Source organism: Sapajus apella, unplaced genomic scaffold (assembly GCF_009761245.1).
Source record: "Sapajus apella isolate SASKATOON/1434 unplaced genomic scaffold, GSC_monkey_1.0 scaffold36, whole genome shotgun sequence".
In the NCBI taxonomy this organism is placed as follows: Eukaryota; Metazoa; Chordata; class Mammalia; order Primates; family Cebidae; genus Sapajus; species Sapajus apella.
Window position 1 is genome coordinate 26,124,581 of NW_022436976.1, and position 13,446 is coordinate 26,138,026.

General features: G+C 34.2%; 1 protein-coding gene across 2 annotated transcripts in view; it reads right to left on the minus strand.

The window, feature by feature from the left end:
- HOOK1 (hook microtubule tethering protein 1) overlaps window positions 1–13,446 on the minus strand; it is a 63,564-nt gene that overhangs the window by 14,859 nt on the left and 35,259 nt on the right. Inside the window, exons 13-16 of one of the 2 annotated variants that reach the window (XM_032296841.1) lie at window positions 8,134–8,142; window positions 3,208–3,295; window positions 2,845–2,905; window positions 1,512–1,652 (exon numbers count right to left, since the gene is read on the minus strand). In XM_032296841.1, coding sequence (XP_032152732.1) covers window positions 1,512–1,652; window positions 2,845–2,905; window positions 3,208–3,295; window positions 8,134–8,142 — 299 coding nt within the window. The remainder of the gene's footprint in view (window positions 1–1,511; window positions 1,653–2,844; window positions 2,906–3,207; window positions 3,296–8,133; window positions 8,143–13,446) is intronic. The other variant, XM_032296842.1, reaches the window with a different exon arrangement.

Consider the following 13,446-nt stretch of genomic DNA (forward strand, 5'->3'; position numbering starts at 1 on the left):
CACGTGTGTCTAAAACTTGTTGGTCTCTAGGATTCAATAAAGGTTAAATAAATCCAAATACCCTTATAGTAAGAGTGCTATTTATAACAAGCAGGTTACCATAATAGTTAAAAGTAAACATTCAGTAATCAGATTGACAGAGAGTTCATTATGTAGGATCCAAAGCTACTAGCTATATAACTTTAGGTAAGTTATTTAACTTCTCTGTATCCATATTCCTTATCCATAGAAAAAGAGCTAATCATAGTTACTATTTCATAGAGTTATTATGAGGATTTACTGAGTTAATAGCAAAAAAGTACTTAGAAAAGTATATTATTATGATTAGAAAAAGTTTTGAGCACTTCATTGGTACCAGGTAAGTACATCATTTGCCTTAAGCTCATTATCTATAGTCTTCCTAACAACTTGTATTTACACTTGAAAGCACTGAGTGTAAGTTTAAGTAACTTGTCCAGAAACAGTTAATAAGTTAAATTAAAAGTGGGATTTAAATTTGATTCCACAATCTACATCTCATCTATGCATGAGACAAGTAGAAAACCAAATTGTCATTTATTTATTGTCAAATATTCTGAATTGTAAACATATCTAAATGAAATTCAAAAATAAGTAGCCTGCTGGGCTGGGCACAGTGGCTCATGCTTGAAATTCCAGCAACTTTGGGAAGCCAAGGCAGGTGGATCACCTGAGGTCAGGAGATTGAGACCAGCCTGGCCAACATGGTGAAACCCCGTCTCTACTAAAAAGTACAGAAATTGGGCAGGTGTGGTGGTTCATGCCTGTAATCCCAGTACTTTGGGAGGCTGAGGCGGGTAGATCACGAGGTCTGGAGATTGAGACCAGCCTGGCCAATATGGTGAAACCCCGTCTCTACTAAAAATACACAAAAAAATTAGCCAGGTATAGTGGCACACGCCTATAGTCCCAGCTACTTGGAGGCTGAGGCAGGAGAATCACTTGAACATGGGAGGCAGAGGTTGCAGTGAGCCCAGATCGTGCTACTGCACTCCAGCATGGGTGACAGAGCAAGACTCCATCTCAAAAAGGAAAAAAAAAAAAAAAAAAAAAACTGAAATTAGCAGGGTGTGGTGGTGCACATCTCTAATTGCAGCTACTAGGGAGGCTGAGGCATGAGAATCACTCGAACTGGGGAGGTGGAGGCTGCAGTGAGCAGAGATCGTGCCACTGCACTCCAGCCTGGGTGACAGAGCAAGACTCTGTCTCAAAATAATAATAATAATAAAAAGAATAAGTAGCCTGGTTAACCAAGGCTGCTGAAATTAATGGATTATGTATATATTTTATAAATATAACTGAAATGAATCACTTGACTTCTTTCACAGAGTGAAGCTTATAGTGATGAAAGACTACCAACAAAAAAAATTCAAACTATTTCTAGGTGATTCTAATTACTTTAACTACAATAATATTTTCCACTTTTGTGAATCAAGATTTTGTGGTTCGCTAATTAAATCGCCAAGATTTTCAATTACTAAGGAGCACATCACCTCTGCTCAGTTTCCAGTTCATTCATCTTACGATGTTTCTGTTCTAGCTGCTCCTGAAGTTCCTCAATACGTTCATTCTCAGAGCCTTCTTGTTGTAAGCGAAGCATCTTATTTTCATGTTGCAGTCGAATAAACACCTCCCTGATGTTACAAAGCAAAATCTTTAATTTTTAAGAATTTGAGTCATTATATTCTTTAGTTAAAAAAAGGAAATTCCTGTCCATTCAATAGCTGCCATTTTAAGATGCAAGCAGGTCCAGCTAACACAGCTGGTAGGGCATAAAACTCTTAAACTGCAACAAAAACTTATGTAAGTGTTAAGAAAAAATTATGTACACTGCAATACTGTGCCTTTAAAAAAAGTAGTAAAATTTTAGAGGCACCATGTAGGATTATGCTATAAATAATTAAATTATTATTATGTCATTCCCAGGGAGATAATAGAAATTATTTTACTTTGGTAATTAAGAAACTATTCACTAAAGGAAACACACAGTATATTCTTATAAATACATAAAAGAAATAGCTTTAAGAAGCAATAGTTTGACTAAAATTTTAAGAGATACTTTATAATGGTAATAAGACAGTTTCTAGATCTTCTCTTTCTAAAATTTTTTATTAAAGATTTACATGTACTTTTTAAAAATGCAACTTTTTATTAGTATTGATTTTACTTTATTATTGTTTGTATTAAATAGGGAAGTCATACTCTCCTTTAATTGTTCCCCTGCCAAATCCCTTTCTTCAAAAGCAACTAATTTCAATTAATCCCAATTTTTGTTGTTCTGAATGCCAATACCATAACTCTTTTTTTAAATTGTACTTTAAGTCCTGGGGTACATGTGCAGATCCTGCAGGACTGTGCTAATACCATAACTCTTTCTAAAAAAGCTCATAGGGCTATTTTTTAAATTACTAATTTTAACTTAATGATTGACTCCCCACTATGCAAGATAAGTAACTATTCTCATTTTATACATTTACCACTTCCCCCATCAAAGACTTATTAAATCATATTTATTTTTGTCTTCTAATAATTTTCTAACTTTAAAGTATATACTTATACCTCCCTAGTTAAAGCAATTTTGTATTATGGGGGTCATGTCATAAAAATTAGAATATGTTATTCAACGGGTTTGTAAAATTTTACTTCTGATAAAATTTTAAATTGCTGTGGTAACAATAATAATCTGATTTAGAAAGTTTAAGTAGATCAAACAGCAATTTTCAGCTCTATGATTCACAAAATAAGTTTTTAAAGGCCAAGACACTTACAAAAACAAAATGTTATAATATTAAATATAATTCTATCAAATGACAGAAACAAATTTACCTATATTCCACAGGCATAATCTCAGCAGCAAGATTTTCATAACTTTTTGTAGCAGATGCACCTAAAAAATAACAAAAAATAAATTAGCATTTCAGTATTTCAACTATTTTAAAAGAACTCTTTATTTTTTTTTTTTCTTAGAGATAGGATCTCTCTCTGTCACCAAGGCTGGGGTGCTGTGGTACAATCATAGCTCACTGCAACCTCAAACTCCTGGGCTCAAATGATCCTCCCACCTCAGCCTCCCAGGTAGACAGGAATATAGGCATGCACCACCATGACATGTTAAGTTTTTATTTTTTGTTGAATGGGGTCTCACTATGTTCCCCAGGCTGAAACTTTTCTAAATCTAACAAAATTAACCTGTTTGGTTTAGGTGATCCTGTTGTACTTGTGAACATCGAAGTTCTTCATTCGTTTCTTTCAAAGTATCACGCTGCTCAATTAGTCTCTGAAAAGAATTGTTGACATCAGCAAAGTATATAACTCTGCCTATAAACAATGCACTTTATGCTTACAATAATTTAGCTTAACTAGCTTGATAGTTAATTTTAAGCGACAATGATTTAGTTTTAAGAGGCTCATTTTCTATTAAGTTACATTAATAATATGTGTCTTTATATAATACATGGTTTTGACTTCCCCATCAGATAGTTTATCTTTGAACAAAATGAATGCAATTATGTAACAGAGGACAGATATGCAACTGGGGTAATAAAAGAGCGTGGACTTTGGAGGCATGGGTTGAATATCAGTTTCACCACTTCCTGGCTTTACTGTCTTAGGCAACTTATATAACTCTTTGGCTTCAGTATCCATAACTTCAAAATAGGAATACGGATACATAAATCCTTGCAGAGGTGTTCTGAGTAACAAAGGTGGTAGTTAGTCAAGGATCCAGAATATACGTTGGTGTGTAAGAGATACTGGAGACTAGTTACTTCTTTTTACCACTACCGTGAAACTCAACTGAAGGAGTGATAATTAGTATCCTGGAGGTATGCACTGGTGGAAAAACACCATTTTCCAAGGGCAGCAAACTGGTACTTTATGTCATTGACTATTTTATTTTAGGGTCTACACCAATGACAAACTTCCTAGGTTCTGGACAGAAGGCTCATGTTTAAATTGTTTTCCCAGAACTTGAAAAGTACTGCTGAACATAAAAATCATCTATTAAATGCTGTTATGTTCCAAGTCCAGAAACTAAGCTCTAATTAATCCATTGCGTATTTCAAATCAATTTAGCAGTAAACTGGTAACTGATTCAAGGGGTCTGTAGGTGCCTTAAGGATCTCTGAACCCTATAGGTTGGAGATCTAGCATAAACAGGCACAAAGACCTCTGTAAATCTGTTCCTCCATTAATGTAACACACACACTAGCACATTTGTCACTACCAACTATTTCAGAATTCTGGGAATAAGCCAAAGGCCTACGACAGTCTGATGAGCATTTATTAAAGTAAACCTGCTAAACCTTGGTTAGAATAGCAAGCTTTTTGCTCTTTTAACTTTTCCAACTACTATTCCCATCTCCCCAGCTCTGAAGTAGCCTTGAAAACCAGCAACCTTTCAATCGCTGGAGCTGTGAAAACCAGCAGCTCTAGCAACTACTGGGCAGACTGGATATAGGGTTCCTTTAAATAGCCCCATCCTCAGAGAACTGTCACTGTTTAACCTGTCTTGTACCTCCCTAGACCCCATTTATAGGGATTCTTCATGATTTGACCTGATTCACTGCTTGCTCTGCAGGACAAGCCCTACAGTATTTCCAAGACATTTGGCAAACAGAATCATCAGCAACCATTTACCACCACAGGTGCCGAAGGCTGTGATAATGCCTGTGGTACACAAGAGCCTCACCAAAAATTTACAAGAAAGATCTGAGAAACAGGATGCCCATAGGAATCTTTAAAAAGCTCTGACATGTTAGGCTGTGAGAGTTATTGACTCAAGGCATCTATGGTAATCTCTGACCAATCATGAACTAACCACAGTGGTAACTGAGCAGAAACTTCAGTGGCTACACAATACAAAGAATTAGTCCAAAAAAAAGTCACTTAAAAAAACAAACAGCAACAATAATAAACCCTAAGACTGAAAAAAATCTGATTTCCAGATTTGAAATTTTATATTAGTTAAATGTCAGACTTTCAACAAAAATACAAAATACACAAAGAAACAGGATAGCCTATATACAAGGTTTTAAAAAAAAAGAGTCAACAGAAACAGCCATTGAGGGTCCTAGTGGGTGGATATACTAGACTAAGACAGAGAGAGGTATTCTAAGTATGTTCAGAGAACTTAAAGCAAACCATTTGTAAAGAATTAAAGGAAATTATAATAATGTCTCACCAAAGAGAGTGTAAGAGAATTTATAAAAAAGAATCAACTAGAAATTTTGGTTGAAAAAACAATGAATGTTATAAAAAATTCACTATAGGGTCCGGGTGTGGTGGTTCATGCCTGTTAATTCCAGTACTTTGGGAGGCCAAGGTTAAAGAACTGTTTGAGGCCAGGAGTTCAAGACCAACCTGGCCAACATAGTGAGTCCCCATCTCTCTCTCTCTCTCTCTCTCTCTCTCTCTCTCTCTCTCTCTCTAAAAAAGCAAAACAGACAAAAAATTCAATATGGGAGGCTGAGGTGGGCAAATCACTTGAGCCCAGGAGTTTGACCAGCCTGGGCAACATGGCAAACCCTGTCTCTACAAAAAATACAAAAACTAGCTAGGTATGGTGGAGTGTGCTTGTAGTCCCAGCTACTAGGGAGACTGAGGTAAGAGGACTGCTTCATACCCGAGAGGTTGAGGCTATAATGAGCCGTGATTGTGCCACTGCACCCCAGCCTGGGTGACAGAGCAAGACCATGTCAAAAAAAAAAAAAAATCACTAGATGGGCTCACTGCAGACTTCAGCAGAGGAGTCTCACAGATCTGTAGGATGCCATTAAATGTGCCAATATACACAAAACAGGAAACCCAGAAGAAGAGAAAGATGGCTAAAAACTTACCAAATTTTATAAAAATTTATAAAATCCCCCCCATCCTTTAAAAAGGGCACATGCCTACAAATGTGCACTATAGCACTATTAATAAGAGCAAAAGCAAATTCATGTAATCAGTCTAAATATTCATTAATGACAGATTGTATAAAGAAAATGTGGTACATATACTCCATGAAATACTATGCAGCCATAAAAAAGAAAGAGATCATGTCTTGTATATTTTGCATTTTTCTTGAAAACCTGACATTTAAAATAATATAATATTTCAAATCTGGAAATCAATTTTTTTCCAATCTTGCATCATCAATCTACAATTTTAAGAGGTTCAACAAACTCCAAGTACAATAAACTCAAAGGGATCCACACACCTAGATATATCAAAATGAAACTGCTGAAAGCTTAGGGTACAGTGAAAATCTTAAAAGCAGCAAGAGAAAAATGATTAATCACATAAAAGGAACCTTAACAAGATTAACAGCAGATTTCTCATCAAATAATGGAGACCATAACACAGTAGGATGACATAAAATGCTAAAGGAAAAAGACTGTCAAACAAGAATTTCATATCTAGCAAAACATGTTTTGAATGCGAAAGATACACTGAAATTTTTCCAAGAGTAAACAAAATACAGAATGTGCCATTAGCAGACTTTCTTGACAGAAAAATACTAAAAAGAGTCCTTCAGGTAGAAAGAAAAGGACACTAGTGAGTAATTTTAATTTACCCAAAGAAAGACCACCAACAGAGGTAACCATATACACAAATATATTTTTAAAATTAACATACTTTTAACTCTTTCCGTCTTCAATTTTATTTAAAAGACAACAGTATAAAGCATTAATTATAAAACAGCATTTATAAGTTTATAATGCATAAAGATATAATTTGTGTGACAATAATAGCATAAACCAGAAGGGAGGAAAAATTTTTATTTTGGAGTTTTCAGTATACTATTAAAATTAAGTTACCATTTACTCTAAATGAATTGTTTCAAGGTAAGATGCTAATTGGAATTCCCTGTAACAATCATTAGAAAACAAGTTTTAAAAACTTATAAAAGAAACTAAGGAACTAAACTGGTATACTGAAAATATATAATAGAAAAGAAGGCAGTAGTAGAGAAACGGAGATGAAAAAAGACATATAGAATACAAATAGCAAACTGGCAGACCTAAGTGGTATTTTTATCACTAATTACAATAAATGTAAATGGATTATAAACTCTAATCAAAAAGCAAATACTGGTAGAATCAATTAAAAATGATCTAGGTGGAAGAAATAGATCTTAGTATAAAAGACACAAATATAGTTTGAAAATAACAGAGTGAAAAATATGATGCAAACATTAACCAAAAGAAAGATAGAGGATTATACTAACATTAAACAAAACAGACTTTAAGACAAATATTGTAACTAGAAAAAAAAGAGATATTAGAAAAATCAATCTATCAGAAAGATAAATAATCACAAATGTAAATGAACCTAACAAAACAGACCTAAAATACATGAGGTAAAAACTGACAGAATTAAAGGAAAAAAGAGACAATACAACAACAATAATTGGAAATATCAGTATCCTACTTTTAATAATAAGATGGAACTATACACAAAGATTCAAGGTAGAATACTTGAACAACACTATAAACCAACCAGATCTAACTGACATATATAGCACTTTATCCAACAGTAGAAAACACATTTTTTAAAAATCCACATGGAATACTCTCCACAACAGACCACAGGCTAGGTCATAAAACAAGGCTCTATGATTTTCAAAGGACTGAATGCATACACACTATGTTCTCTGACCACAATGGAATTAAATAAATCAATGGCACAGGGAGACTTAGGATATTCACAAATATGTGAAAATTGAGCAAGATACTCATAAGCAACCAAGTGTCAAAGAAGAAATCATAAGGGAAAGTAAAAATAAATTCAAAAGAATTAAACAAAAATGTAATATGCTAAAACACAGAATACAGCAAAATAAATCCTGAGGTAAATTTAAAGCTGTAAGTGTCTATATAATTTTAAATCAATAACTTTTGACTAGGAAAAAAAAAAAAACCTTAAATACAAAGGAATTTGTGTTCCTTTACCAATGAATTATTAAATATTAGAGTAAAAATAATAGAAAATAGAAAACAAATTTAAAAGCCACAAGATAGTTCTTTGAAAAGATCTACAAAACTGACAAATCTTTAGCTAAACTAACCAAGAAAAAAACAGAGAAACTCAAATTACAAAATTAGAAATAAGGGAGAGGATATCACTACTTACCAAAATTCTCTTGTTTGTCACATAAAGAAGAAACAACAATAAACAACTGTAAGCCAATAAATTAGATAAATTAAATTGACAAATCTCTAAAAAGAGGCAAACTAGTAACACTAGCTCAAGAAGTCATAGAATATCTGAATAGACCTAGAGCAACTAAGAAGATTGAATTAGTAATTTGTTAACTGCCTAAAAATAAAGCTCAAGGCCAGAAAACTGAACTCCACAAATCATTTACAGAAGAATTAATACCAATTTTCACAAACTTTCCCAAAACATAAAAGAGCAGGGAAAATTTCTCAACTCACTCTAGATGGCTAGTGATATCAAAACCAGGTGATGACCTCACAAGAACATTACAAACCGATATCCCTTATAATACTGATGGAAAAATCTTCAATGAAATATTCGCAAACTGAATCTGCCAACATATTTTTTAAAAGTATATATTATAAACAAGTAGAATTTATCTCAGTAATGCAAGATCAGTTTAACATGCAAAAATCAATGTAATACATCAAACTAATATAATAAAATACAAATACTATATGTCATCTCACTGACCCAGAAAAAGCATTTGTCAAAATCCAACACCCTTTTATGATAACAGCAGGCAACAAACTATGAATAGAAGGAAACTTCTTCAGTCTTATAGAGGGCATCTAAAAATGAAAACAACTAACTCACAGCTAATTTCATACATAATGGTGAAAAATTCAATGCTTTTCCCCTAAGATCAGAATCAAAAAAATGATATCTGTTCTTGCCACTTTTATTTTAACATTGAACTGACAATTCTAACCAGTACAATTTGGCAAGAAAAATAAAAAGTATCAGGACTGCAAATAAAGAAGTAAAACCAATTCTATTTGCAGTGGTCCTAATATTATATATAGAAAATCCTGAGAAACTTACCAAAAAACTGTGATAACCAATAAACAAATTCAACAAGGCTGAAAGATTCATGATCAATGCACAAAACTCCATTGCATTTCTATATATTAGCAGTTAACAAATCAAAAAGTGATATTGATAAAAGAATTTTATTTAAAATAACAAAAAGAATGAAACACTTAGGAATACATGTTTAAAAGGTACCAGTCTTGCACACTGAAAACTACAAAATATTGTTGAAAGATACTTAAGATCTAAATAAATGAAATGGTATCCCACATTCATGGAGTAGAAAAATAATACTAAGTGACATCATTTCTAAATTAGTCTACATTAATCTACAGATCAGTAAGTTCTTATCAAAATCTCAGCTGCCTTTTTTTTTTTTTTTTTTTTTTTTTTGCAAGAATTGACAAGCTGATTTCAGGATTCACATGAAAATGCTAGGGAATCAGAATAACAAAAATAACCTTGAAGAAGAATAAAGTTTGAAAACTTACCCTTTCCATTTCAAAACTACAAAACTACAGTAACAAATTATCAATACATGAGTGTGGTACTAGCATAAGATTAGACATAAAGACCAATAATAGACTATTAAAAGACTACAAATAAGCCCTTACATTTGTGGGCAAATGATTTTTTAAACCTTTTAAATTATTAATAGAGGTTATTTTCTGAGCAGTTTTAGGGTTTTGGAAAAATTGAGCAGAAAACACAGAGTGTCTTTATATTCCCCTTACCCTCTTCTCACTCTCAGTCTCCTCTATTATTAATATCTTGCATTTGTATGGCAATTTGTTAGAACTGATGAGCCAATGTTGATACACTGTTATTGACTAAAGCCCATAATTTATATTAGGGTTCGCTCTTTTTGTTATACATGCTATGGATTTTCACAAATGTATAATGACGTGTGTACACCATTCCATTAAAGTATCATGGCCAAGTGATTTTTTAACAAGAATACCAAGGCAAATTGATATAGTAAGAATAGTTTTATCAACCAGTTATTATTGGGACAACTAGGTATCAACACGCAAAAGAATAAAGTCAGATGCCTACATCACACCATATACAAAACAGATCACAGACTACAGGAGCTAAAACTAAAAAACTTTTTAAATGAAAAACACAGGGCAAATCTTTGTACCTTAGGTTACCCAATCTTTTTTTTTTTTTTTTTTTTTTTTTTAGAAACATCACCAAAAAAGGAAATACAACAAAAGGAAATACAACAAAAGGAAAAACAAGTAACTCTGATCTCATCAAAATGTAATACTTAGTGCTGCAAACTATATCATCAAGAAAGTGAAACAACCAACACATAGAATAGAAAAAACAATTGCAAATCATATACCTGACAAGGAACTTATATCTAGAATACATAAAAAACTTTTTCGACCCAATAATTAAAAAGCATATAACCTAAGTAAAACATGGGCAAAGGATTTAACAGACATTTTTCCAAGGAAGATATACAAATGGATAATAAGTACATAAAACATGCTCAACAACATTGGTTTATAGAGAAATGCAAATCAAAAACACAATGACATTTCATTTTATATCTACTAGGATAGTTAAAATCAAAAAGATAATAAGTGTTGATAAGGATGTGAAGTTAACCATAGTTACCATATGACCCATCAATACCATTTTTACATATATACTCAAGAAAAATGAAAACATATCTAAATAAAAATTTGTACATAAAAATTCATAGCAACATTATTCATAACAGCTAAAAGGTAGAAACAACCCAAATGTCCACGAACTGGAGAATGAATAAACAAAATGCAGTATATCCATACAATGGGGCATGATTTGGCAATAAAAAGAATAAAGCACTGATACATGCTACAACATGGATGCACCTTGAAAGAGTCAGTCACAAAAACCACCAAGTATATGATTACATATTCTAGAAAGACTAGGAAAATCTGTAAACAGCAAGTAGATTAACAGCTGCAAAGAGTAGAGCTGAGAGGAACAGGGGGCAAGTTAACTGGTGAAGGGCATGAGATTCCTTTTCAGAGTGATGGCAGTGTTTTAAAGTATAATTAAGTTGATGGTAATACAACTCAGTGAATATACTAAAAACCACTGACTTGTGGGAGACAATCCAAGATGGCTGAATAGGAACAGCTCTGGAGTGCAGTTCTCAGCGAGAACGCAGAGGGTGAGTAATCACTGTATTTCCTAATGAGTTTTTACTACCCACAGACCAGGAGATTTCCAGGCAGAAAAGCACCAAGGGTCTCCAGCATGGCTGTTTCAGCTGGCGCTGTGGGTCTCCACACAAAAACTCACACAAATCTGAGCAGTCGTTTCAATTGGCACCTGACACACCTGGGAGACAGGGTCACCCATTCAACTTAAAAAAGGGGGCTGAAACAGGGAGCCAGGTGATCTGGCTCAGTGGGTCCCACCCCCACAAAGACCAGCAATCTGAAAGACTCTGGATTGAGAGTTTCACAGCAAGCGCAGCTGGACCCAGAACAGTCCAGCTCTATGGGGGGAAGGGTGTCCGCCATTACCGAGGCAGTCCACCACTACCGAGGCAGTCCGTCATTACCGAGGCAGTCCGCCACTACCGAGGCAGTCCGCCATTACTGAGGCAGTCCACCATTACCGAGGAAGTCTGCCATTACCAAGGCAATCTGCCATTACCGAGGCAGTCAGCCATTACAGAGGCAGTCCACCATTACTGAGGCAGTTCTAATTATACCTCTATAAACAAAACCACAAAGAAGTTTGCACAGCAGCTGGGCAGAGCCCACAGCAGCTCAGCAACGCCTCTGCTGGCAGACTGTGACTAGGCTACCTCTTGCAGAAACCCTACAAGCCAGAAGAGAGAGGGGGCCGATATTCAATATCCTTAAAGAAAAGAACTTTCAACCTAGAATTTCATACCCAGTCAAACTAAGCTTCATAAGCAAAGGAGAAATAAAATCCTTTACAAACAAGCAATTGCTCAGAGATTTCATCACCACCAGGCCTGCCTTAAAAGAACTCCTGAAAGAAGCACTAAATATAGAAAGGAACAACCAGTACCATCCACTCCAAAAACATACCAAATAGTAAAGAGCATCAACACAATGACAAAACTGCATCAACTAATGGGAAAAAAAAAAAAAGCTAGCATCAAAATGGCAGGATCAAATTCACACATAACAATATTAACCTTAAATGTAAATGGGCTAAATGCCCCAATCAAAAGATACAGTCTGGCAAACTGGATAAAAAGTCAAAACCCATCAGTGTGCTATACCCAAGAAGCCCATCTCACATGTAAAGATACATATAGGATCAAAATAAAGGGATGGAGGAAGATTTACCAAGCTAATGCAGAGCAAAAAAAAAGCAGGAGTTGCAATCCTATCTCTGATAAAATAGACTTTAAATCAACAAAGATCAAAAGAGACAAAGAAGGGCATGACATAATGGTAAAAAGGATCAATGCAACAAGAAGAGCTAACGATCCTAAATATGTACGCAACCAATACAGGAGCACCCAGATACATAAAGCAAGCTCTTAATGACTTACAAAGAGACTTAGACTCCCACATAATAATAGTGGGAGACTTTAATATCCCACTGTCAATATTAGATCAATGAGACAGAAAAATTAACAAGGATATCCAGGACTTGAACTCAGATCTTGACCAAGCAAACCTAGACATCTACAGAACTCTCCACTCCAAATCCATAGAATATCCATTCTTCTCAGCACCACATAACATCTACTCTAAAACTGACCACATAATTGGAAGTAAATCACTCCTCAACAAATGCAAAAGAATGGAAATCATAACAAACAGTATCTCAGACCACAGTACAATCAAATTAGAACTCAGGATTAATAAACTAACTAGAACCACACAACTTCATGGAAACTGAACAACTGGCTCTTGAATGTTGACTGGCTATCAATGAAATGAAGGTAGAAACAAAGATGTTCTTTGAAACCAATGAGAATGAAGACACAATGTACCAGACTCTTTGGAACACATATAAAGCAGTGTCTACAGGAAAATTTATAGCAATAAATGCCCACATAAAAAGCAAGGAAAGATCTAAAATCAATACCCTATCATCAAAATTGAAAGACCTAGAGTAGCAAGATCAAAAAAACTCAAAAGCTAGCAGAAGACAAGAAATAACTAAGATCAGGACAGAACTGAAGGAGATAGAGACACAAAAAACCCTTCAAAAAAATCAATAAATCCAGGAGCTGGTTTTTTGAAAAGATCAACAAAATAGACCACTAGCCAGATTAATAAAAAAGAAAAGAGAGAAGAATCAAATAGATGCAATAAAAAACAATAAAGAGTATATCACCATAGATTCCACAGAAATACAAACTACCATCAGAGATTACTACAAACAACTCTATGCACATAAATTTATTACTACAAA